This window comes from Malus sylvestris, chromosome 15 (genome assembly GCF_916048215.2).
Source record: "Malus sylvestris chromosome 15, drMalSylv7.2, whole genome shotgun sequence".
Lineage (NCBI taxonomy): Eukaryota > Viridiplantae > Streptophyta > Magnoliopsida > Rosales > Rosaceae > Malus > Malus sylvestris.
In genome coordinates this window covers 6,349,045-6,375,126 of record NC_062274.1, presented here as the reverse complement: position 1 = coordinate 6,375,126, position 26,082 = coordinate 6,349,045, and the positions used below count along the sequence as shown (strand labels likewise).

At 37.0% G+C, this 26,082-nt stretch overlaps 5 protein-coding genes across 10 annotated transcripts; 3 read left to right on the top strand and 2 right to left on the bottom strand.

Moving 5' to 3' along the window:
• Nucleotides 1-201: 201 nt before the first annotated feature.
• On the bottom strand, nt 202-4,407 carry LOC126603847 (uncharacterized). The gene is made up of 10 exons (XM_050270836.1): nt 4,125-4,407; nt 3,747-3,814; nt 3,574-3,651; nt 2,845-2,957; nt 2,693-2,758; nt 2,479-2,580; nt 1,815-2,367; nt 1,309-1,514; nt 1,040-1,203; nt 202-494 (listed from the first exon to the last, which is right to left on the bottom strand). The coding sequence occupies exons 1-10, from the start codon at nt 4,247-4,249 to the stop codon at nt 359-361; spliced, it is 1,611 nt and encodes a 536-aa protein (XP_050126793.1). The 5' UTR covers nt 4,250-4,407; the 3' UTR covers nt 202-358.
• A 614-nt stretch (nt 4,408-5,021) lies between these two features.
• On the top strand, nt 5,022-10,330 carry LOC126603848 (tryptophan--tRNA ligase, chloroplastic/mitochondrial). Of its 2 annotated transcripts, none has more exons than XM_050270838.1 (15): nt 5,022-5,180; nt 5,264-5,419; nt 5,881-5,968; nt 6,067-6,108; nt 6,555-6,644; nt 6,729-6,851; nt 7,179-7,250; nt 7,445-7,557; nt 7,686-7,707; nt 7,815-7,880; nt 8,544-8,600; nt 8,729-8,775; nt 8,936-9,017; nt 9,234-9,323; nt 9,895-10,330. In XM_050270838.1, the coding sequence occupies exons 1-15, from the start codon at nt 5,110-5,112 to the stop codon at nt 10,027-10,029; spliced, it is 1,254 nt and encodes a 417-aa protein (XP_050126795.1). In that variant the 5' UTR covers nt 5,022-5,109; the 3' UTR covers nt 10,030-10,330. The 2 variants fall into 2 exon arrangements, with proteins under 2 accessions (XP_050126795.1, XP_050126794.1); XM_050270837.1 differs by having other exon boundaries at nt 5,025-5,180; nt 5,261-5,419.
• Nucleotides 10,331-13,671: 3,341 nt separating this feature from the next.
• Nucleotides 13,672-15,919, top strand: LOC126603859 (histidine-containing phosphotransfer protein 4-like). Its single transcript, XM_050270856.1, has 6 exons — nt 13,672-13,863; nt 14,709-14,842; nt 14,953-15,021; nt 15,114-15,185; nt 15,282-15,354; nt 15,578-15,919. Exons 1-6 carry the CDS (start codon nt 13,804-13,806, stop codon nt 15,611-15,613), a joined length of 444 nt encoding a protein of 147 aa, XP_050126813.1. The 5' UTR covers nt 13,672-13,803; the 3' UTR covers nt 15,614-15,919.
• A 2,176-nt stretch (nt 15,920-18,095) lies between these two features.
• On the top strand, nt 18,096-20,568 carry LOC126603853 (auxin-responsive protein IAA2-like). Of its 2 annotated transcripts, none has more exons than XM_050270845.1 (5): nt 18,096-18,724; nt 19,076-19,368; nt 19,526-19,673; nt 20,016-20,080; nt 20,285-20,568. In XM_050270845.1, the coding sequence occupies exons 1-5, from the start codon at nt 18,414-18,416 to the stop codon at nt 20,341-20,343; spliced, it is 876 nt and encodes a 291-aa protein (XP_050126802.1). In that variant the 5' UTR covers nt 18,096-18,413; the 3' UTR covers nt 20,344-20,568. The 2 variants fall into 2 exon arrangements, with proteins under 2 accessions (XP_050126802.1, XP_050126801.1); XM_050270844.1 differs by having other exon boundaries at nt 18,101-18,724; nt 19,076-19,380.
• Nucleotides 20,569-23,073: 2,505 nt separating this feature from the next.
• LOC126603852 (putative disease resistance RPP13-like protein 1) lies at nt 23,074-26,082 on the bottom strand. 4 transcript variants are annotated; one of them, XM_050270840.1, is made up of 3 exons: nt 23,970-26,082; nt 23,550-23,737; nt 23,074-23,467 (listed from the first exon to the last, which is right to left on the bottom strand). In XM_050270840.1, exon 1 carries the CDS (start codon nt 25,804-25,806, stop codon nt 24,691-24,693), a length of 1,116 nt encoding a protein of 371 aa, XP_050126797.1. In that variant the 5' UTR covers nt 25,807-26,082; the 3' UTR covers nt 23,074-23,467; nt 23,550-23,737; nt 23,970-24,690. The 4 variants fall into 4 exon arrangements, with proteins under 4 accessions (XP_050126797.1, XP_050126796.1, XP_050126800.1 ...); XM_050270839.1 differs by having other exon boundaries at nt 23,670-23,737; XM_050270843.1 differs by having other exon boundaries at nt 23,550-23,734.

The window sequence follows — 26,082 nt, the reverse complement described above, 5'->3', positions numbered from 1 at the left end:
CTGAGAAGAGCACCACTGTTACGTGACTTTATGGGATAAGTGCTTTCCTCGGAAGTGATTCTGGCCCTTTGGGAGTCGCTTCCAGACGGGCCCTTGTCTTTTAGAACAAGAACTCCGTTTTTTGAGGAACAATTTTCTTTACCGAGTGCAAGTTGCAGCATGCTTTCAACTGGAAAACTAAATGCCTGACAGAGCTCAGAATGAAAATACTTATCCCACATGCAATACTCGGCAACCTCATCAAGTTTTACATCGAATAATTCACAGATAGGCAGAAGGGGCTATACAAATCGTATTCGTTACACGGTAACATGAAAATTCAGAGAAGCAATTACAAATTTGAGACATATTAGACTTACTAGTGCAGGTCATCAGAAACTTGGGAACTTCGAATCCCCCAAAAATATTTCGGCTTCAAATTCTTTTTTGTGGCTGTAAAGAGCCAACCCATATGGGTTTCGCAGCCCGCACAGTTTGTTATTGTCCACGCATACCTGCAATACCGAGCAAACTCGCAACTTAGCAACTCCATAATACTACAATTCTTATGTCACATTCAAATCAGAGAATGATCAAGCTTTTACGAAGCCTATCTTAAACTAACTTGCTATAAAGTGACAGAAATGCCAGAGATATCCAAAGGGTGTGAATAATATAATCAAACATTTGGCTTAAATTTGCTATCATTGCAGCTAGAAAACGATTTAATTCATACCTGATAAGTTCTAGTCGTTCCATATAAAATATGATCATGATATACCTTTTTTTTTTTTTGTTTGTTTTAAAAATTACGAACTTCCAACATATTGTGAGATGGATAGCTTCGAATCCCTATAATTCTCTTTTCACACGTAGACTCTAAAGAAGTTTATTAGTATGTACTTGAAAACCATTAAGGGGCCAAATCAAGACACACTAATCAGTGGCCTTAATGACGATCAGTGTACTAAAAAGTTGATGAAAATGCACAAGAATTGGCGTTCTTCAAAATAGTAAATTGATCAGAGAATCTGAAGAATATTAAGGTACAAGTCCATACCCAGGAAACCAGCTGTATTCACTCGTTGGTGGTCCTATAAGTGCCAAGCCATTTGCTTTGTAGAAAGTCATTATCTCATGAACGTGGCCACCTGGGTTCACGTAAGCACCAAGAGGACCTTCACTTGACATCACCAGCATATTACTCCGCCTGGCAATGATAGTCTGCATTGTATACCCAAAACATGAGTAAATAAAACACACAACGGGTAAAGGATATGTACTTTTGAATGCAAGCACACGTGCAGTGTTCTGAAGTAAGTACAGTACCTGACATGTTTTACACCGAATAAGATCAAAACTCTGAAGCAACTCAATTTCTCTACGCAACCTATATGAAATGCCATCAATCTCCAAAAGCTCCTGCCTTGTGGATTCTGAGACGGGGATTTTACTAGCGATATAAAATGACAAAAGATCAGGCTTCTTCACAAGACGATCCATGCTTGGTGCCCCAACTATCTCTTTCCACATATCTGCAATACCAGAAATCGACAAAACTCTGTAAAGCTGAATCCTCAAACATGACAGCACACAAGCAATTCTAAGATTGTTTCAAACAATTCTAATAATTCTAAGATTGTTTCACATCCATTATAAAATTAATCAAGAAACTGCAACGAAATGTTTTCAGTTAATAATAACATATAAAACTTAATATGTAACTGCCTGATCCTTTTTCATTTTTAGTTCTAGACAGTGGTAATATCTTCTAACATATTAAGGATCACAACTTTTCAAACATCAGGTGTGAACCCAAAGTAAAAGTCAAATACCTGCTGCTCTTTGAGCAAGACAATAGGAGTCGTACATGCGGTATACCCAATGGGGCCAGAATGCTCTTGGAACTCTACGAAACTGATTTAAGTCCGTATTTCTCCAACATTTATTTGGCTCTTTCTGTTTGCAGGATTGCATGTCTGACATGGAACTGCTTGCCAAATCAGCATTACTAATCTCAGGGCATGAATGCAATGAATCTGAAGAATCAGAGTCTTTTGATTGCAATTGTAAATGTGATTTCTCATCATCACTGCTTGAAGTTGTTGATTCTTCCATTGTATCAGATCCAGAATAGGAACCAATTGCAGATTGGTGAACTTCTCTCTCAGTCAATGACAATGCACTCTCAAAGCTTTCATCCGAATTTGTCTCTGCATCATTGTCCACATCCATAGATCCATTTGACTCTGCACGAGAATCATTTAAAGGCAGTTTAACTGAGAAATTATGGCCTCTTGGATTACTAAATGGTGCCAAATCTCCGAATGCATCCCGTGGGGCCCTCAATGGTATATCTTCCTGGATGATTTGGACTTCTCCACATGGCTGACAGATGAAAATTTCACACCAAGTAAGACACTAAATATATGAATATGACCAAATAAAAACAAAAGGTTACCAAATGAACATCTCTCTCAAACATAAAAAAATTCTAACCGCTCCTTCCACATCAATCCAACGGCGTCTTAGACGAAATCTCTGTTGGCCACGAGTTACCACATTCAGTGAGCCATCTTCTAATCGCCGATATTGCCGAATCTATAAAAAAGAAATATAAATAGTTGATTAACCCAGCAGTTATAAATGAAATAGCATAGGTGACACAACTTAACAGTTTCTACTTATGAGCAGTAGAATACACTTAATATACCTCTGCGGTTGTCCCAACATTCGCAAACCTTATTCTTCCATTATCAGGATCTCTGAATACCCGAATCTGAACAAAAAATTTCAGGGTAAAGTACAATGAAATCCAATGCAGGGGCAAAACAAGTCATTACTTGTCACAAGGAGTTCACCTACCACGCCAATGGTATAAGGAGCATCAACTTGGGTTAGTGCTCTCTCAATAGATAGTACAAAATTCGGTTGAATAACTCTTAAGGGAAGGGTTGCTTCTGGGAAGAGGACAACTCCTGCATATTAGACAAAACCAAGTTCTCTTTAACATAAAAAAAGTAGTTTATACTTTATACAAACATAAAAGAATATGAGGAAAATGATAACAAAAACAAGACCAACAGCAGGCTTCACTTTGATTCTCTTCTATTTCTCATTCATTCCACTTGCTCATTAGGAAAAAAAAAAAAAGGTTTAGGGCTAGCAGTTACTTGATTCTATTGATTTTTTTAGATAATTTTACCAAGCAACTAAATACTTAAGACACAATGACGTTAAGAAAAAAAGGCTCTTGTAACATGATAACATCTGTCCAGAACAATTTTATTGATATAGAGCATTCAAATGACAGTCTTTCTTTTTTATCATCTAACAATAATCTCGAAAATGATTGCTCTGTGCTTACAATATGCTAGTGATCTAACTGTCTCTCAACCTCCTATTATTCCATCGTACGTTCAGTTTTTTCCTTAAAAAAAATTTCTTCACTGCCAAAATGGCTATACGACTTTGCACCACATGGCTACCTGTGGCTAATGCAGTTATGCTAAAATGCCAAGCATATTCAACAGCTACCAAGAGGAGAAACCGAGGTTTGAAATCATTTATCAATCAAATGCAAAATGATAGTACCTTCGAGATAGAAAATAGGGAGCTTCAAGACGGCGCCCCCATCAAGAAAAGCCACCCTGTGATGAGTGTCTTCAACCTCTGTTTCAATTAAAGTGTAACTAAACATCAACACTTTGAATGGAAAATTGGGAACAAATAAGTATAAAAATGGAAGTAAAAGACCAAATGCCTACCACCAAGATACGTATGCAACGAAGCCAAACAGGTATCGAAGGCATAATCATCGGACGTGCGGCGACCACTTCTCTCAAACAACAAATCAATGGGATAATCAAATAAAAACACAAAATTTCATCTCAATCAGACTGTTATTCCTCATGGAAAATTCCAAAATAATGTATTGATCACACTATATGTATAAAAAAAAGTGTAACAAATTATATATAATCAACTAACAACACTGATATGACGAAAATTCAAATAAAAACATAAAATACCAAAATTGAGTTTGCTACTCGTCACATAAAAAATTCGAAACCCTAGTTCCCAAATTAATCAAACAAATTGAAATTCTGACGAGTTAGAGGAGAAATGGGGGAAATGATGATTACGTAGCGTCGCGGTCGTCGCCGGAAGAGTCGTCGTCGACCTCTTCGACCTGCAGTTCTTCGAGATCGAGTTGCCGGATCTCCTCCATCTGCCGCTGCTCTCGCGCCAGAATTCGATCGTAGTCCATCTCTATCGCACTGTGGGAATTGGGTTTGGCTCGTTAGGGTTTTTTGCTTGGAAGAATTGAGAAGTTTGGAGCGACTATGTCTTTTTCTCCCACTCTTCTGAAATTCCCAGTTAAGCTGCTTCACTGATCTTGAACACTTTTTTTCTTCACGCCGTCGGTGCCGACGTGTCACCCACATAATATTTAGTATGACGGTCTATTTATATTTTTTTCGTAAATAAAAAAATTTAATTTTCATTAAAAACGAATTTAAACAATGTTGTTGTTAGGGCTGGTTTGATATTGTTGTACTTTAAAAAAAAAACTATTGTAAGAATAAACGGTTGTGCTGTGAGAATAAGCGACTGTGAAATAAATTAGCAAAGTGTTTGGTAAACTTTTTTGTAAAAGTGTTTTTGAAAAAAAAAAGCAGTCTGATAGTGGATCTTTTCATTAAAGGAGTACTGTTGCTTTGAAAAAAAACCAGTTTTCCAAAGCTACAAATAGCAGCTTCATATTTTTCCTTTGATTTCAGCTTATTCTTACAGCAGCTTCCAAAATAAGCCATTTTTTTCAGTTTACCAAACACCTAAACCCCTCCTAGCTTTTTTCTATGGATGTTTTTTTTTTAACACCTTACTCCCAAACTACCCCTTAATCTGAGAATAATATCATTTGTTAAAAATATAGGGCCAAAAAAACATTAATTTTCGTAAAAAATGAAAGAATCCCCGTTAACCTGGTCACGCCGTCAGTGGGTCTCTCTGAAATTTCGTCTGGCAGCCGTTAAACCCTCTTATCAGCAGTTGGGTGTGGCCCCCATAGAAAACAGCTCGCCGGATAAAATTTTCGAAGCCGCGAAAATCAAAGGAAAGGCCATCATGGGTCGCCTAGTCCTCTCCCACTTCCTCACCGTCTCCACCGCCTCTTCTCCTCGCCTCGCATCTTCCCTGTACTCTCTCTCTCTCTCTCTCTCTTCAATTTCCTCTTCTATTTTTCATTCGCACTTTCAAGTGATGATTTTTCTTGAAGCAGGTGTGCTGGTGGATTTCGAATCCGGCAATGGAAAGCGCATACTTCAATTCCGCAGATTCGGCATCAAAGCGCGCGAAACGCCAGCGGTTTTCGGTGCTGCTGCAGCGTTTCGCTCTCGCAGCCCGCTGCTCCGGAGACTTCTCCCAGCTCTGTAAAGTAATCCTTACTATTATTTGATTGTTGGTTATGTGCATTGTGGTTACAGATTGAGGATTTTACTTCTTTAATGTTCAAAGTTTTTGGCTTTTCGATTTACACACTCATGGGTTTTCATCTGTTTGATGGTGTTGAGAGTGTGAATCCCGCAGCGGCGACTAAACCCTTGCTTAAATCCATGTACAGCTTCAAATGAGTGCAATTGTATTTCAATTGTTGTTTCTTAGAAAAAATTCACATTCTTTTGTTTGTTTCAATTTCGTTACTAGTATGTAAGTTCCATGCACTATTAAGTTTAACCATGCTTATGTATACTTTCTTGTTTGCATTGATGCCAAATTCTTCACTGATGTAATTTGAAGTAGTTTTGTTTTTCAGGCATGCTCAACGGCCTGTAGTTAACAAATATATCCAGTACTAATCGGATTTATATTCAATCTCATTGGATCTTTGATTTATAGGAAGAGGATAGTGTCTGGAGTCCAACCGACGGGTTCAATCCACCTAGGAAATTATCTTGGCGCCATAAGAAACTGGATTTTGCTACAGGTAGCACCAAATTGATTGCTTTGGAAAATATTGCTTTGCATATTGTATATATACACTATATGGTAAGCTAATATGCAATGACTCTTATTTTGTTGCAGAATACATACGATACTCTCTTTTTTATTGTGGACCTTCATGCGGTATGGCTTTCCAGTTATTTTAACTTTTTTTTTAATTTCCATTTTGGTTACTTCTGCACATGGTGCCATAGTTAGAGCAGAATCATTCCCTCTTTTTATCCATTGATGTATGTTTTTTGCAACATTCTATGTAGCATCCACAGAAATAACTTGCTGCTCATAAATTTAAACAAATAGAACAGCATGCATTGTCTTCCTTTTTGGGTTGTGGCTGTGAGAACTGTAAAGTTCTATCTTTTTTCTCTATTCTTTCTCTCTCTAAAGCATTCACGTTGTTAAGACTTGAATTTTCAAATTCATTCGCCAAAGTGTCCTGCTTTTTGGTTCAACATTTGTAGATATTTGAATTTATAGAGAAAGATTGAGGGTCAGGGTTTGTTTTCCTTCTTATAGAAGGGATAGGAATAATGAGTTTATCTTTAATGTTTCAAAGTTTTTGCTTACAGATTACATTACCGTATGATGCACAACAACTATCCAAGGCAACGAGGGATACAGCAGCTCTTTATTTGGCATGTGGAGTGGATACCTCCAAGGTCTAGTCAACTTTTAGTCCTTTGTGCTGTTGTTTAGAAGATTGTACTTTTGCTGAATATTTTACTTATGATTTGTATGTGCAGGCGTCTGTCTTTGTGCAGTCTCATGTTCGTGCCCATGCAGAAATGATGTGGCTTTTAAGTTCAGTCACACCTGTCGGTTGGCTAAACAGAATGATTCAGTTTAAAGAGAAATCACGCAAGGCGGTGCGTTTTTAGCTGTACGAAAGCTCCATCAGGGTTCTGTATCTAATCAACTGAAAAGTGCTTTCAATGATGACATGCCTTACATATAATACATACTTATAATTGTTGTCCATTGTCTTTATCGGTCTCACCCTGTTCTTAACTTTGTAGTTTGACATATGCCTTGTACCATGCTGTGTAGATTGTCATTTGTCACTACTAATGTGCATTACATTTCAAATTGGGTTTCTTCATAGAAATAGCTTCAAATTGGTTATCATTACAGATGCTTACATGTTACTATCTACACTTGAAGTAAATCGCGTTGTTTTGTTTTGGCTATTGTAGGGGGACGAAAATGTTGGTGTTGGTCTTTTGACTTACCCTGTTTTGATGGCTTCTGATATTCTTTTATATCAGGTAAACTTCAAAACTTGCAGCTCTATAAAGGATATAAAATTTTATATCAGGTAAGAATTGAATTGCGAGTAAGGAGGTATAATAATCTGGAGCACTTAAAGCAGTGCTTTTTTGTGCACTTGTTGCACTATGCGTATGGTAGATTAATCATTAAACTATATGTTATTCTTATATTTCCCTGCATGCTTCTGTAGTCTGACTTTGTCCCAGTTGGTGAAGATCAAAAGCAACATTTGGAGTTGACACGTGAACTGGCTGAGCGTGTTAATCATTTATTTGGAGGAAGGAAATGGAAAAAATTGGGAGGGTGAGAAGCTATAGCACAACTTAAACTTACAAATATCCGTTTAACGTGTTCACCCTATCTCTGCATTGACTTCTTTACCAAAAGTCTCTGTGTAGAACTTGACCCTTAATATTTATATGTTGTTGCAGGCGAGGTGGTTCGATTTTTAAGGTAGATTTATTTATTTATTTATTTATTTATTTTTGTTGTTGTTGTTGATAGCCCTTAACTTGAGCTCATCAATAACATAAGTAATACAAATGCCCTTTCTTTATTAGGTTCCTGAGGCTCTTATACCACCAGTTGGAGCTCGAGTGATGTCCCTAACTGATGGTCTTTCCAAGGTGATCTACGTTTTGAGTTCTCATATAATTACATAGTGCAGTATAATTTATATTATTTTCTGCTTAAATTATTATGTTATTGTGGTGAAAATACATATATTTTTGTAGCATCAAAGGAGAAAATGAGTAAAAAAATTGCAGGAAAAAATGTTAAGACCATGTACCAAAACCACTTGAAGTACTAAAGGGATGTGATAGGGATTTGTTTTTATAGTTTTCAATGCTTTCCAGTAGAAGAATGGAAAATAGAAACGAGGACTTCCAAATACTCCCATATTATATCCTGCTATAATTTCTTTTTGTACAGATTTTTCAAATGACCAATATAATTGTGTAACATAAGTTTCTAAAGTATACCAATTACTTGACGATATGAACAAATTCATCATCGTACAATTTCCGTTTGCCTTGTTACTATTATTATCATAACATCTCAAAGTAGTATGTAAGAATGAGATCCTTGAATATCAGAATTAAAAAATGTAGGGTAAACGGAACACATGATCGAAATTCCAGCTATTCCCTAATTGGACTCTTATGACTAGTTCCCACCTATTTGTAGGCATGTGTTAAGTATGCTTTAACTTTTAAGTATTATCATCAGTTATATGAAGAAGAGTCTTCTTCTTATGCTTACTGACATTTTTGGTTTCATTGTCATAGATGTCCAAATCTGCACCTTCTGACCAGTCCCGAATCAATCTTCTGGACCCAAAAGATGTGAGAAACACAAATTTATCTTTCTCATGGAAAGTTCGTTAGGCCTCCTATTTTCCGTTTCCTATTCTATTCCAGTTTTGTTTTAGTTTTCTCATCAACTTGATCTAACTGTCTTCATTGTTCTGTAGGTCATATCAAACAAAATAAAGAGGTGCAAGACTGACTCATTTTCAGGGTGAATACCTATCCTCATCACTTCAAGCTTGTCTTTAGATGTTATCCTTCATTGATATTACTGTAGTGTTGGAGTCATAGTTCTGTTTTGTTATTTGTTTATTGATAGGTCTGATAAACTAATCTATGTTGTTTTTTGTTTCATATGGTAATTCTTGTAGTATGGAATTTGATAATCCTGAAAGGCCTGAGTGCAACAACCTTCTGTCAATATATCAGCTCGTTTCGGAAAAGACAAAAGAGGTAATAAATTTCATTTGAGTTTTCATTAGGTTAATGCCTTTGATTATACATAGATGCATATACATAAACTTCTGCTCGTGAAAATTTGAGTACCATATGGAAATGACTGACAACTTGTTAGTTAAGAAAATTACTGTTATTTCTCCAAAAACAAAAAGAAAGAACATTACTAGGAGGTTTGAGATATCTTACCGTGGTAAACCTTTATTGTTGCAGGAAGTTGCACAAGAATGCCGAGACATGAACTGGGGCACTTTCAAATCAGTCCTATCTGATGCGTTGATTGATCATCTGCATCCTATCCAGGTTTCAATATCCACTTCTCATCCTTTTTGATCGGTCATGTTTTCAGGACGGTTAATATGCATTATTATGCCTATTGATGGGAGCTCGTTTTCTTTCTATTGGTTGGTACAGTGCATATATTATCCTTCTACACTAGTGATAGTGCATGCTTAATGTTTTTCATAGTTTGGGTTGGAACTGCCATCATGCATTAGGTGTTTGATTCTATGCTTTATGTGAACCATCTGTGCAGGTATGTAGTTTCCTGTTTTCCCATCTCTTCATAAATTGAAAACAAAAATCTCCATGTACTTCCAAAGGCATGTTTATGCTTTTTAAGCGACAATCATTTACCCCGACTCAGCTATACTCCTGACACGATTGGCTTTTAGTTATTAGGAAATGGATTTTATTGTAAGGGATGCACAACTGCAAATTTATGTGAATGAGTTGGCAGGGAATATAGTAGTGATTGTTGTTAATTGTTATGCATCAAGTCTGGTTATATTTCTTCGTGTGTGTATATTTCGTAATCTGCTTTATGTCTGCACCTTTGTATTGTTCGTCAAAGATATATTTTCTGCTTTTGCAGGTTCGCTACGAGGAAATCATTTCTGACTCAGCTTATTTGGATGGAATTTTGGCAGAAGGTGCTAAGACAGCTGCAGGTATAGCTGATAATACTCTCAATAATGCCTACCAGGCTATGGGATTCTTGCGGAGATGAGCGGAACCCATGCTGCTGGAAGAATTCATTTGAAAGGACCAGTAAGATAGAAACTTTAAAGTTAACTTTGGAGAATGGATGACCCACAAATTATTTTTTGGAGCAAAACAACCAACCATAAGCATATTCTTGATGAGTGAAAACTGAAAAGATATTTTAATGGGAAGGCCTCGAATATTTAATTGTTGCAGTTGCCACCATCCAGATAGGTATTTTTTTTCATGTATTACTTATATTATTCCGTGAATTGGTAGTTTACCCCACTTTAAAATGTTATGTAATGTGATTAGTTCGTAAATTATTATGTGATTTGTTCGTTCTTACAGTAGAATTTTAATCCGCGTAGAATCATCAAACCGTTATTAATTAGTTGTTCCACATCTTTCCACAATCTCCTCTTGTTAGCAATGTATTAAAAGGTGGGGGCGTGGCCAAGGCGTCCAATGGATAGCCCATCTTAGGTGTGAGGCGAAGCCTCACGGAACCTAAAATTTTAATATATATTATATATATGAGTATATTTATAACAATATAATACTTTGTAAAAACAAATATAACTATAACTAAATCAAAGATAGTATCATCTTCTTTATTACCAAGTCTAGTTGTACTTAGAAACTATGTCATATAGTCTCAAAATGTTATAATTACTTATTTTATTGTAAGCAATTACAAAGAACTTCAAGGAAAATAAGGATGAATGGTCACAATTATAGGAAAATTACAAGCAAAATAAAGGCTGAATGTTGCAATTATAAGTAATTTAAAGGGAACTTTAACGAAAAGCTTCCGATACTGTTCACTTTAATGAAAAACCACATTTTTACACTAAAAAGTAAATCATGGTACTATTCACTTTACCCTTTATTTTGTCCTTATCATTAAAACTCAAAGTTTTCAAGCCCTTTTCATTAGTTTTCCTATTTAAAAGGAAATAAAGGCTGAGTGGAGTAGTTATAGGGTATTTAAAATGATATAAAGCAATAATTATGGGAATTTAAAGGAAAGTAAAGGGTTGAGTGGAGTATTTATAGGGCATTTAAAATGAAATAAATGGCAAAAAATAAAGGGTTGAGTGGAATATTTACAGGGTATTTAAAATTAAATAAAGGACTAGAATGGCAAAAAACATATCAGAAAACTTGGATTTTGAAGAAAAAACGCCCATATGAACGCCTCGGATGCCCTGAGGCACGCCTTTGCCGCCTAGACGTGCTCCAGCGAAGCCTTCCGCCCACTCCCTCAAAACAAAGGCGGGAACACTGATGCCCAGCCTTAGAGGCCGCCTAGGCGCACCCTGAGGCCAGCCTTTGAAAACACTGCTTGTTAGTGATGTGATAATTATTCAATTTTACTTGCTGAGTGATGATCACATTTCTCCAAATGTGTGCTGCTCTTAGACCTGGTGAAGCTGATTCTGGTGCTTTATATTTCTCTAGTTTTGATTAGTAAATTTGATTTTCGGAAGCTCGTATATTTCTTTAGAAGCTTAAGGTTTATCATGATTCTTATCGGCACAGTAGATAGCGATAGAGAGAATATAAATCCTTCCAATGATTGGAACAACCATAAATTCATATTCTCATCCCATTTATCCATCCACCCATGGCCTTGTTTTCTTTACAAAAGAAGAGCAGCTGTGAGCCGGTGACCACGCATTGACAGTAACGCTGACAAAGACAGTGAAAGGTCAATGGCAGTGGCACTCTCTAAAATCTTCATCTTTTTCCTCCCACCTCTCTCAGTCTCTCTTGTTATGTGGCAAGAGAATAAAGGGATGCGTCTCCTCTCTGCTCATCTTTCTCCCCTTTTAACATTTTCGTGATAATTGCAGAGACGTAGAAAGACGCGACAAGGACCACCGCGACGCTGCCTGCAAATTCGAAAAGGTTTATTCTCATCTCAATCATTGTTACTGTATGCTTTCTTGGTTACATTATACTATATTCATCTACTTGATCCCTATTTGCATATACCTTTAGAATACTAAGCTTATATTACTAAGTGCCTTGTAAAATAAGCTAGAGGTTCTTCCTTTGGGCTGCTAAGAGAAAGTTTGTGTCATCCTCTTATATGGTCTGCTGCAAATTTGTGTTTTGGCATCCCTTTATTTGATCATTGATTTGTCCCTCCTAGGCTTTACGTACGTTGTGGTATTAGTGGTGTTGTATTTCTCTCCACCTGTAAGTGGGAAATCTCCTATTCAACTCACTTGGACGGTGAATACCTAATTATTAGCCGACTCATTGTGTGACTTATACTCAAATTCTCAACTCCTAAAGTGGATCATATATTTTCACACACACACATATGGATGAAGAACAAATTGATTTGCCTTTGCTTGGCATGCTAAATATATTGGATAATTACAAAGATGATATGTGCCCAGAGTGACACGACTCTCATAGACATCCATCACCGTCGGCCTATTGTTTAGAAGAGAAATGCTAAGAGCAATCATTCATGCTAAACTGAGCGACTTTTGAACTTTCATACATTATGGGATGATGGATCACTTGTATTAGCAACTGGAAATTGCCAACTCGTGCATGGATGATTGTCCTTAGCAATGCTAGAAGCAGAATGAAGATGAGAGAGAGAGAGAGATAGAAGAATAAGCACTTGGGGAACTTGGCGAGTATATGTGCCAAGCCAACCACCACCAAGTAGAAAATAAAATCTTCAAAATCTTAAATCGTCTCACATGTGGAAAAGTGGGGAGGTATTTTTGTGCATTTGTGAGACGTTCATTTGGCTTTGCGATCACAATCTCGACGTCCTTAAGAGGAAAGAAAGATTCTAGGATTTGTTCCAAAGTTGGAACGTATGTGCTATGTGGGACAACAAAGCAGGAAGCGCAAGCGGGATGTGTGCTCTCTAACGGGCAATGCCTGTGTGACACGCTTTCTCAACAGGACCATATATATGTCTTGTGGAACAAAGTTTTTTTCTCGTTTGATTTGATTTTTCGGACGTTAATATAATTTATGCTAAATTTATGAGGAATGGTGGTTCCCATTATTGGGATTGTAGTATTCCTGAATTCTTATTTAATATTTTGGCCGAAAATATAAACATTTGAATTAGAATTTAATAAAGTGTTTCCTATTTGACAAAAAAATATATATGGGAGTTTTTTTTTAAAATTTTTATATGTAATTTATATGGAAGTTATTTGAAAACAATTTAATCTTTAGAAATTTAGTCACAAATAAAGCAAGTTTTATTCGCTGAAGAGTGTACGCTCCCCTCCAAAGATAACGAAATTGTCGAACTTGCCAACTTAGTGTTGTAGGGTTTTTCTTTAGTTTCCTCTGTTTGTTTTTCTTCACAATTAAAGATCTTTTCTTTTATCGCAAACAAGGAGAACAATCTTAAAAACACCAGCAAGTTTGAATCTAACGGTTAGCGCTCCTATGTTTTCATCCACAATTCAGTGAATTTGATTTCATTCGTTAAATGAAAAGACATTTATCGTTGTCTTCTATTTGCCTGCCAAAAGAGAGATAGTCATTACTCATTACTAGACCAAATTGGATAGAGAAGCCAAGATATTTTCACGTACCCCTCATAGATTTTTTTGTGTGCCTTTATTCACTCTCTACTCGACATGCTATAAATACGTTGGCTTGCCATGTTGCCATAATAAGGCATATCATTGAGTCATCTACTCTTACTCTACTCTAAAACGAGAGGTTTTTAGTGGGGGTTTTTTAGTCCAGTTTTTGCCTTTTTCACATACGATTTCCAAGTTTTTCGTTTTAAACGAAGAAAATGGACAGAAACCAACTGCAGCGCCAGGTTGCCCTCAAGAGAAGCTTTCTATTTGAGCAGGTTATTAATTTGATCCTCTCTTCTTCTTTTTTTATTTTTTTTCTGTTTCAAACCCTATCTTTGGCCATTAAACATCTTGAAAATTGCATGGTGTATGCTCTACACCAATAACTTTTCGTGTTTCACCAAATGTGATGGTTTTGATATGTGGTTATTCGACTAATAAGGGTTTCCAATTTTTGTTTGGGAGGGGATTATTGGTCGGTAAATGCTAATTTTATTTAAAATCGACATGCTCTCAACTTTTGATAAATCGATCAATACATTTTCTTACGTATTTCATTTAATTTTCTCATAATTTTTATTTTTGTTACATGAGAGAATTTTGAGCTTTCAAACTTAGCCTACTTCTACCTATTTGGCCTACACCCACCCTCAACACTCCGCCAAACCTAGTGGCTTAATTTACAATCATTTTCCATTTAATACTTAATCGTTGATGAGATGGGGTTCTAAAAAGGGATCGTCCCTCTCTTTTGGTGTGGGTTTGAAAGTGACCTTTAGAAAGGCCCAAATATATTTGATGTATAAAGCGCCGAAGCCCAACATTTTAAATGTACAACAAACCCTTGCTATTTTGATCAGATTAATGATAAAAGTTTTCGGTATTGTTCATTTTAACGAAAAATCATATTTTTATATTAAAAAATCAATCATGGTACTATTCATTTTATTTTGTCTTTATCGTTAAAACTCAAAGTTTTCAAGCTCATTTCATTAGTTTTCCTTTATTTTTATCAGGGCATTGCATACCATATCTTTGAAACCATACCAGAAAAAAGAATGGTACGCTAGAACATGTTTAAGGACTTAACATTTACAATTATTTACTTGAATGTTTGCAGAGTTACCTCGATCCTCAGCAATTCGTTCAGCTGGAGGAATTGCAAGACGATGCAAATCCAAATTTTGTGGAGGAAATTGTGACTTTGTTCTACAAAGATTCAGCTAGACTGTTTCAAAAGATTGAGCAAGCACTGTAAGTAAATAGCACTCCCAATTATATACACCATATACATTCGTATTATCGAAACTAAGTATACCATGAGTAGCACTAAGATGAATGTATTTTCACACTGAATTATACAGGTACAGTAGGCCTATAGATTTTGCCAAGCTGGATGATTACATGCACCAGTTCAGGGGTAGTAGTTCAAGGTACCCTGTACTACTTGCTTTGATTGAAATTTAACTTGAATAAATATATTGTTTCTCCATTTATGTATTGATTAAAGGTAAATTTGTAACAGCATTGGAGCTATAAAAGTGAAGAATGAATGCTCCCAGTTTAAAGAATTTTGTTTGGCTGCTAATGCTGATGGGTAAAAACATACTTCATCTATTTGTAACCAATTTCCACCCCCCCCCCCCCCCATTTCTCTGCTTGCTGGGACCTCATTGTGATTGATTATATGCAGATGCGTCAGGGCCTTGGAGAGAGTGAAACAAGAACACCAGACCTTGAGGATTCACCTTGAAAATTATTTTCAGGTATTACTCTCTCTAGTTGTGTGCCTGGGACAAGTAAAAACTTGCTTGTAAGAATTGAATAAATCGCCTCGATCTCTTTCTTCTCACTTATCACCCCAGGATATGAGCGAAAAAGAGCGGGGATACATCCTCGGGAAAGGGAAGTTAAGTAACTAGCTAGTAGTTGTAGTAGCTAGTTTTTCTTTTTCTCATCTATATGTGTGTGTGTTTTGTGCATCTGTAGTTGAGAAGGCAAGCAGGACTAGTACAGCGTGTCTAGTGCCACAGAATTGCCTGAAGTGCCAAGTTGATAATATGGAATAAAAGAGCTGTCATCACCACCATTTTATCATTTTCTGGTCCGAGGGTTTTACCTTTAAAATATCAAGTTAAGCCGGAGTATTATGCAGTCTTTCAATTTTGGTTGGCCATAGAAGTTAAGTTATATGTGTTCCAATAAATATGGATCTTAATTAGCGTACCAATAATGCAGATGTAGATCTTCTATGGTTCGCATGCGACTCTAAATTATGTATTATCTTGGCCCTTTTATGGGATTAATATATTTGCACTTCTGTTTTATAAATATATGCAAACACTCATGACTTGAAGGGAGTGACGAGTCTCATTGGTATATATGATTTTTCAATGTCTTAGTCATTATGGAGAAGTAATATTCCAAGGCCTTCTACTTATCACGGTCACCATCATAGCAAATAATGTGCATATCATGAATACAAAGATGCAAGAATATATATGTATTATACTTCATATGTAAAGTTCTTTTTTACACAATATTTGGTTCTCGATAAAATATCACTTCTCAATCTTCTTCAACTGTAATTTTATTTAAGAAAGTGATTGATTATTTAGGATGCATAATCAACATTTAGGGCTTAAGTTTAATACTTTTTAGTCTCAATCTTCAAATTGGTTAATCATTTATGTTTTAACTTCTTCATCGTAAACATGACAAACTTAATATCTAACCTTCCTTTAAAACATCAACCGTATTAACACAAAAGATGAAAGTTAAATGAAATTGAACATAAGTGAAATTCTATTGACTCGCTCATCCTTCTAAAAAAAAGGAACGAAAAGTCCTGCACAAAGAAGATTCTTTGCTCGAACATATATATGAGTGCATCATTTATCAAGAGCATTGGTTTGGTATGTTGGATAGTTTGTTAGAGCGCAGAAAAACTTGCAATGATAACAACAATCAAGAAGGGTGAAGAATATGAAGAGAGCAGAAAGCAAAAAGAGCCTAAAGTGAAGTTGGGATTTGTCAAGATTGCTTGACCGATTGAGGGCAGTGATGATAATCTAAGTGGGATGTAGGGGTCCACCACTAGCCACCTCTTGTTATGGAAATTGCAAAAGGGTGGCCTTGCAAATGATGATCATCACGACTTTGCCCTATGTGCAACATTCATTGAACATTTGATCATAAGTTGCTTTCTTCCAAGAACAAACAAATTCAAAATTTAATGAAAAGCACAGTTCAAAAAACGGTGTAATCGAAGGTAGGCTTTCCCCACCAACCCAACCCATCAAATACAAGGCCATGCGCAAAAGAGAGAATGAGATATGTAATCGATTGTATATCTTTTGGTATTCATCTATCATGTCACGTATATGAGAAACAAATGCAAAAAATTAGTTAAGAATTTTTTGTGTAAAAGGCATAAATCTCTATATAAATAGTACAAAATGCAATTATGTGAGTCTTAAACCAGCTTAACCAGGTTGTTAAGATCTAAGTGTGACTATAATTAGCATGCAAGTATTTCTACAAGCACATGTTTGCGTGGCTTAGCTAGTGGAGTTGAAGGACCACTACTTTTTGGTAACTAGGAAGTCTTCTCCATGAATATACAAAATAGTGCTGTGGCTACTGCGGCATATATCTGACTGTTCCTTCAATTCTAATCCAAGTCAGTATCACTTGTGCTTCAATGTAGTAATGACCCCCATATCTTTATATCTGATAGGCACAACTTAAATTTAATTTTAATTAATTAAATACTCTTCCTAAATCCTCAACCCTATACAATCACGTATCTATCATTTTCTTTACGCGAACTAGTCAGACACATAATTATATTTCTCCCAAGTGTGAGCCTTGACAATCTTAAAACCTCCCTCATTAAATTTATATTCATCTAATTAAGTTGTGAAGTTGATTAAAGTTAACAAAACGGACGGTTGTGCATCCTCACCTGATTGATGTCATTTCGTCTATCAGCCAGGCTTATGTGGTATGCACTATGAGAAAAAGGGTAACAAAAAGACAACGCCTTGGCAAGTTGGGTGGCTCCCAGATGAAATTGTAGGCATGTGTTTTGTTTTCTCCCCCTTTTTCCATTTTCAAGGAAGAGAATAATAAGCAACAAAATTTTTTCTATGTTCTCAGAACACTGTCACATATTGTTATTATTTTGTTTAAATATAGTGCATGTATATTTTAATTTATCAATAATAGAAGTGAGACATCAACTATATCGCACATTCATGTCATAATATGAAAATTTCTCAATAACCAGACTCATCTCTCTCGCTATCTTTATCTCGCTCTCTCACCCACACCGCACATATAGGCACATTGAGTATGTTGAGCTGAATGCTGTCTCGGTCATTTGTCACAGTGTCATCTATATGTGACCGGCCACTTATTCCACCTACACGGTTGTTACTTGTTTTTAACACTATATTTTATATTTTTGAGTCTAAAATACCAGACAAGGAATCTTCCCAAACATTTTCCTTTTCTTGCATGTGCTCTGTTACTAGTCCAACCTGAGTCTCCAAAAAGCAAGTTATTGGAAGAATTTGCTATATATCTCCTTATCTACAACCACTGTGTTGTACTACTCATCTCCTTCTCAAGGCTAGCTACTTAACAGTTTTTGGGTTCCTTTAGTAGATTTCCATGTTTCGCACAAACCCCAGATTTAAATTTCTTGAAGTTTTTGTTCTTTTACTTTGGAATTTGAAAAGTCTAGAGCTCGTTTCAGTTTTCAGTTTTCAATTTTCAAAATTTTGAGATTTGAAGAGGTTAACGTGGTCTATATATAGAAATGGTTAAGTTGTATAATATGATTTGTGAGAATAATGAAGAAGTGGTTGTGAGAGCAAATAAGAGAGGGTATGTTGCAGCTGAAGACAAAAAGCTGGAGCTGAGGCTGGGTCCTCCTGGAGGAGAAGATCGTCAGTCACTTCTCTCCCTTGGTTGCTGCAACAACAATATTCCTCATGAAGCCAAAAGAGCCTGTCATGAAGAGAAAAAAGAAGAGAGAAAGTGGTTGGCAAACAGTTCATCATCAAATCCTGCAGCTAGTGCTTCTGAACTTACGAATTCAGCTGCAGCTCGTGACTCTGATCAGAAAAGGTACAACTCTATATCTTTTCTTGCTTTATTTGCTTCAACTAAAGATGGTTTAGATGAGGGAATCAATATTTTTGTACATATCAAACAATTGTCGTCTATGAGATTTGAACTCAGAGCTTCCTTCAACAAAATAGAGACTAAGTGCTCTAGATCAAATGGTCATGCAATAGGAATTTATCTTAAGCATGTGATCAGCTAATTAATGTAAAATTTATCATGTAGTAGCGTACAAAGTTGTTGAGTAGTTGACATGAAATTAGCTCTTGTTGTGGAGTTGAATGATTAAATATAGAGTCTAGAGATACTTCAGTAAATACCATACTAATTTTATTATTTTCTTTGCTACCCCAGTAAAAGCAGAATTGTACATGCTCCAGTTGTCGGGTGGCCTCCGATCCGTTCATCCAGGAAAAATCTTGCAAACAGATCATCATCATCAAGCTTCGCAAACCCGGCAGCTGATTCGGAGTCACCAAATGAAACTTCGAAGGAGGGAAATGGAAAATCTGATGGTACTACTTATTCCAAGCACCACATGTTTGTAAAGATCAACATGGAAGGAGTTCCCATCGGAAGAAAAATTAACCTCAAAGCCTATGATAGTTATGAGAAACTCTCTTTTGCCATATATGAACTCTTTCAAGGTCTTCTTGCAGGTTAATTTTTTATTTAATTTATTTTGTGTGTGTAGAAACTCAGCTCCTAGTACTAATTTGTTGATATTATTTACTAGATATTTTTTTGGTTTCACAACTGTGATTTATTAACTTGCTATTATTTTTTTTATATGTCAATATTTAGCTCAAAGAGTTTGTTGTGGCGTGGAGAAAGAAGACAAGAAGGGAGAGACCAAATCAAAAACTGAATCATTACATGGCAGTGGGGAATATACTCTACTCTATGAGGATAATGAAGGGGACAGGATGCTTGTTGGTGATGTCCCATGGAAGTAAGCATTACAATACTAACTTTACTAAATTATTGGTACTGATTAGTGAGAACTCAAGTATTATTTAGTTTATTAATGACTAAACTCTCATATTAAACATCCATAATTTAAACGAACAATCATTCAGTAATTAGCAAAACATAAAGCAATTAATTAGAAACATACATATTAGGGTAGTGCTATCCACACACCCTTTTTTTACTTTTCATGCATTCCTTGTGAGCGGTGTGTGGATAGCACCACCCACATATTATTGTATATCTTGTAAAATTCAAAATTGTACCTGTTTCTGGAGATTTGTTTTGTGACATGGTTCTCATTTCTTCCTATTAACAATTGCAGCATGTTTGTATCCACGGCAAAGAGGCTTCGGGTATTGAAGAGCTCACAGCTTTCCACTCTACAACGTACGTGAAGCTTACTTATGTTCTCATAAAAAAATTTCTGTGTTAAGTTTTCATGGATAGCTTGATAGATTGGATTGCTATTCAAACTCGCTTTGAGCGACTCTATGCAACACATAACCAAGTCGAGTATGAGCCGCTCAAAGAGCGAGTCTGAATAGCAATTTAGCTTTAGAATATTTATAATGGAAGTTTGCCTGTTTTCAGTTTGTAGCAGTCCGCATGAAAAGACACCACTTGATTCTACAGTGGAAGTTGGAATCTGAAGGTGAGGCAGTTAAGTGGAGGAATTCCCATACATGCGATGATACGAAGCTCTACGTAGTTTAGGGGTTTCCATCAAGTTTTTTTTGCTTCTTTTCCTCCCTTTAATGGCCTAATTAAATCTTGTATATTAAGGATGTTGAAGATCTCTGTGATTTTGTGTTTTCTGTATCTCCTTTTCTTGTTGAAATATTCAGGTTTATAGCCCTTTGGGCATTTTGTAGAAACACCTTGTTCATAAGTCAATATAGGCCTACCGAACCCACACAAAAAAAATAAAAAAATAAAAATTAAGAAAAAGAGCATAGGTAGCATGCCGTTTATTTATATTATAACATATATACTTTATAACCGACATGATGATGTTACGATCACAAACCTAACAAATTTCCGTCTATGACTCAACAATTTGAAGAAGTGAAAGATAATGATGTCACTTTGTAGTGGTATTATTTTCCACTTATAAATGAAAAGTCATGGTTTTGATTTCTGTTAATAACAAGTTTGATATCACGTTATTATAGTTGATATGACCAATACTAAATCCCTCAACCAATTTTTTTTTATGGAAAAAACAGACCCAAATCCCCCACCCATGGTGTAATTATATCGCTAATAATTTAAAAAAAAAAAACAAAAAGTGCCAAATAATGATTAGGGGGCTTAGTGAATTTCCGCTTAAGGCCAATGATGATTTTCATTTATGCTTTCACGGAAAGCGGGTGCGCAAATCGATGATACTTTAATGAATTTTTCAAAGTCCCAAATTATACTTCTGACTGTTTGGATGAGGAATTTTCAAGTCCTCAGCAATTTCAAAGTCCCCAGGTATTTCAAAGTCTCAGGATTGAGGTCAAGTTAGAAAAAATGGACCAAAATTGTTGTGTTTTCTCACTGATTCAGAGTCAGACATCTCTCCACTTGGTCTGGTTGTTGGTGTACCCTTCCACTCTCTAGGACTCTCATGGCACAGGTAAATATAATCTAGTGCTTGTTTCTTATCATCTTCATTCTTTCCCCTTCCCGTTTATTTCTAGGGTTTGATTTTGTTTATCCACTAATATCAGCGCATGATGTAGTTCTTTGGTCTCTTTTTTTCTCACTGTGTCTCTAAATATTCATGATACTCTTACATATTCACTGAATTCCGTAGGAACCATATATGTGTCAAACTCAATAGATTGGAGCATCGATCCCTAAATAACCCAATTGTAGCTTTGGTTTTTGTATTAGAAGTCCATCAAAATTAGTATATAAATTTGACAAAATATGGAACATTGATAGTGACAAAAATGTGGAGCATTGGTCGTGATGCCAATTTAGGGAGATTTTCTGTTTGACCGAATTACTTCATATAAAAGGTTCGCGGGCATTTCATATACTTACTTTTGATTGAAATTCTTACTGAATTGGCTAAACCAATGATCCACATTTTTTTCAAATTCATATACTAATTTTTATAAAGTAAGTTTGCCTGTTTTCAATCAGCATGAAAAGACACCACTTGATTCTACAATGGAAGTTGGAATTGGAAGATGAGGCAGTGGAGGAATTCCCATACATGTGATGATATGAAGCTCTGCATAATTTAGCTGTTTCCATCAAGTTTTCTTTGCTTTTTTTCTTCTTCTCTTTAATGGCCTAATTAAATCTTGTATGTTAAGGGTGTTGAAGTTCACTTTGATTTTATGTTTTCTGTATCTCCCTTTATTGTCGAATATTCAGGTTTATACCCTTCCGGGATTTTTTGTAAAAACAATTAAATCTAACACGCTTAGAGGAAGTACGACATGCATTCGAAGCGAAAACAGTTGGGCTGATGGTGAAGAAAAATCTCGATTCATTGGCATTATACTGGGGACTATATCACCCGATATCCCAAGATGTGGATAAATCATTGGGGATGGTACCTAAACGCCAACAAGCTTCAATATCCGTTGGCCTAACTGGCTTATTGCTGCCGGCAATAGCTTGCATGTTGGAACAACTCGCACCCTTCACGCCACAACAATGTAAACATGCTGTAAATATTGTCGCATCCCGATCCGGGGTGGATCACTTTTCGGGCCCGTTTCACCACCGTAGCATGATATTATCCGTTTTGGGCTTACCATTCCCTTACAATTTTGTTTTTGGAAACTCACGAGCAACTTCCCAGTAGGTCACCCATCTTGGGAGTGCTCTGGCCTCCTTCTTGCTTAACTTCGGAGTTCCTACGGAACCCGAAACCAGTGAGCTCCCAAAAGGCCTAAGTAGAGATAGGAATATACATTTAAGGATCACTCCTCTAGACGATGTGGGATGTCACAATCCACCTCCTTAGGGGCTCGACATCCTTGTCGGCACAATTCCGGCCAGGGATTGGCTTTGATACCATCACTTTCCGGGCCCGTTCCACCACCGTAGTATGATATTGTCTGTTTGGGCTTACCATTCCCTCACAGTTTTGTTTTTGGGAACTCACGAGCAACTTCCCAGTGGGTCACTCATCCTGAGAGTGCTCCGGCCTCCTTTTCGCTTAACTTCGGAGTTCCTACGGAATCTGAAGCTAGTGAACTCCCAAAAGGCCTCGTGCTCGTGCTAGGTAGGGATAAGAATATACATTTAAGGATCACTTCCCTGGATGATGTGGGATGTCACAAATATCCTCGACAGTTTGCAACCCACACAAAAATATGGAAAAGCTAGTTATAAATGGCTATATATCCAGGAACTGGATTTGCTGCTTGGGCTTTCCCAGAAAATGTAATTTCAGTTGAACTTGCGACTGGGAAAATTGTGAACATCTTCCAGCCCTGGGGAGTCTTCTGACACTCAAGACTTATGAACACAAGGTGTTTTTACAAAAATCCCACAAGGCTATAAACCTCAGTATTTCAAAAAGAAAAGGAGATACACAAAACACACAATCACAGTGCTCTTCAACATTCTTAATATATACAATATGTAATTAGGCCATTAAAGAGAGGGAAAAAAGCAAACAAAACTTGATGGAAACCCCAAAATTATGTAGAGCTTCGTATCATGGCATGTATGGGAATTCCTCCACTTAATAACTGCCTCATCTTACAATTCCAACTTCCATTGTAGAATCAAGTGGTGTCTTTTCATGCTGATTGCTACTAACTGAAAACAGGCAAACTTCCATTATAAACATTATGAAGCTAAATTGCTATTCAGACTTGCTCTTTGAGAGGGCGGCTCATACCCAAACTCGCTTACATGTTGCATAGAGTCGCTCAAAGCGAGTCTGAATAGCAATCCTTCAAACTAAAGGGCTCTAGCCATGAAACTTTGACACTTGTAAAAAATTTATGAGATCACGTACATTGTAGAGTGGAAAGCTGTGAGCTCTTTAATACCGGCTGCCTCTTGGCCGTGGATACAAACATGCTGCTGTTATCAATTGTACAATAATATCATGAGCCATGGTGACCAAACAATTGTACAATAATATCACGAGCCAGGGTGACCAATTACTTCAGTTTACACAAAAATAAAAAAGGCTTCTAATTAATTCTCTTGATTTTGTTAATTAGAGAATGATTTTTTGTTTTACAAAATAAGCAGTGTTCACCTATTCATTTATCATCCCATCAAAAAGAAGTACACAAGGAGGCAGGCTTACCATAATGATGAAAGCTTGTTCACGATAATGAAATGAAAGTTGCTCACTGAGAAGATGTTTGAAGCAACAGATCAGCTGCCAGATGTGCTCGCTTCACCGGACTGCCTGGCTTGAGGCGGTCCGATGAACTTATGTGGGACGTGGGCTATTTTCATCCAATCCTCACCACTACCTTGTTTACATCTTTCCTCAAGCTCCGGGCATTCTTGAAAAGAGAGGTGTTGGAGCTTGGTGAGAATCTTGAAACCTGGTGGCAATACTTGTAAACCGGGGCAATCAGATATCGTCAAGGACCTAAGAGAATCAAGACCCTCAAACCATTCTGGCAAAGCAGTTAGATTGGGGCAGCTACCAATTTCGAGACAGTGCAGTGTTCCCACATTTTGTAACCCTTCTGGAAGAGAATCAAACCAAGGATTGCCCAGGAGGATCAAACTTCGAAGGGAGGAGAGGTGTTGAACACCTTCTGGAAAAGAACCAAGTTTTGGACAGAACATAATTGTCAAGTGCTCAAGCAACGCGAGCTTTTCCAAGCTTGATGACAGAGAAGTGAGATTAGTGCAGCTTTCAATGGACAAAGTTCGAAGTAAACTCAAACCTCCAATCCAACCATCCGGCATGGAGATTATACTGTGACAGTTACTAATCTCCAGTGACTCTAGAGCTTTGAGGTTTTGTAAAGTCTGAGGCAGAGAGAAGAACTCTTCGCACCATCGAATGGTCAATGATTCAGAGCAGTAAGGTTTCTGATCTGCAAAGGCAGTGAACGAAGCTTGGGACAGGACAAGATCTTCAAAGAAGACAGACAAGCTGATGCAATGAACCCTTCTGGGAAAGTGAGTAGGCCTGGTATGTTTTCTAGAACAAGCACAGAAAGCAGACTTAAACTTCCTACAGACGTCAACGTTGGATTACAATCTTGCAGCTCTAGATGTTGAAGGGACTGAGGCGATGGAATATGTGCTAGCTTGGGACATCTTTTAACGGTTAATTTCCTCAGGCTCGGGAATGAATTTTGGCTATTTGTGCTTGACCACTCTTCCAAGTTGGGAAATTCACTGAGTGTTAGTTCTTCAAGTGATGAAAATCTTATGTCTGCACCATCACCGTAGAACTCTGTACCAATGCTCCTCACGCCATGCATCCCATGCAGATAAAGAGTCTTAAGCCGCAGAAGATTCCCAAGGGCTGGAAGATGTCTACAATTTTGGCAGTTCGCAATTTCAACTGCAATTACATATTCCGGGAGAGCCCAAGCAGCAAATCTAATTCCTGGATAGCCATTTATAACTAGCTTTTTTATATTTTTCGGTGGCTGTAAACTGTTGAGAATTTCTTCAGCACGTGTAACTTGGAATCCCACCATTGAAGCTTCTCGGCGTTTAGGTACTATCCCCAATGATTTGTCCACATCTTGGGACCTCCGCTGGTATGCTCCCCAGTATAATCCCAATGAATCGAGATTTTTCTTCATCATTAGCCGAGCTGTTTTCGCTTCCACTGCATTCCATACTGTCTCTAAGTGTGTTAGATTCAACTTGCCATAAAGATTTAATTGTTCCAGAGCACTAAGGTTCAAATTGTGAAAAGGATTTAATTGGTCCAGAGTTTTAAGGATATCAGATCTGCTGAAGCTAGCGACATACAATGGCAATGTCTGAAGTTGATGTAATCTTTCAATACCAGCAGGCATGTCAGTTAATTGTTCACATCCAGTTAGATTGAGATGTCTGAGGCAGGTCATCTTTCCCAAGAAAGGCAAATAGCGAAGATTGTAGCACCCAATTAAGTTTAAAGTCTGCAATGATACAAGCCCACTTGCCCTACGAGGAAGCATGTCGATAGGCGTGTAAGACAGGTCAAGATACCTCAAACATATCAAGTCACCCAATGCATCCGGCAAACTCGTAACATCACAACCATGATATGGGATACTCTTGCTTTTAACCCTGATGATATGAGATATTCTTGCTCTAGTATAGCTTGTTTACAGAGGTATTATCGGGGGGAAAGAAAGCTGAATATTTCGAAAGGCTTCGTTGGGAATGCCCTCTCAGATAGAAGGAAGGGTTGAGCATTTTTGCAGGTCTGCCTGTCCGTTGGGGATGGAGGT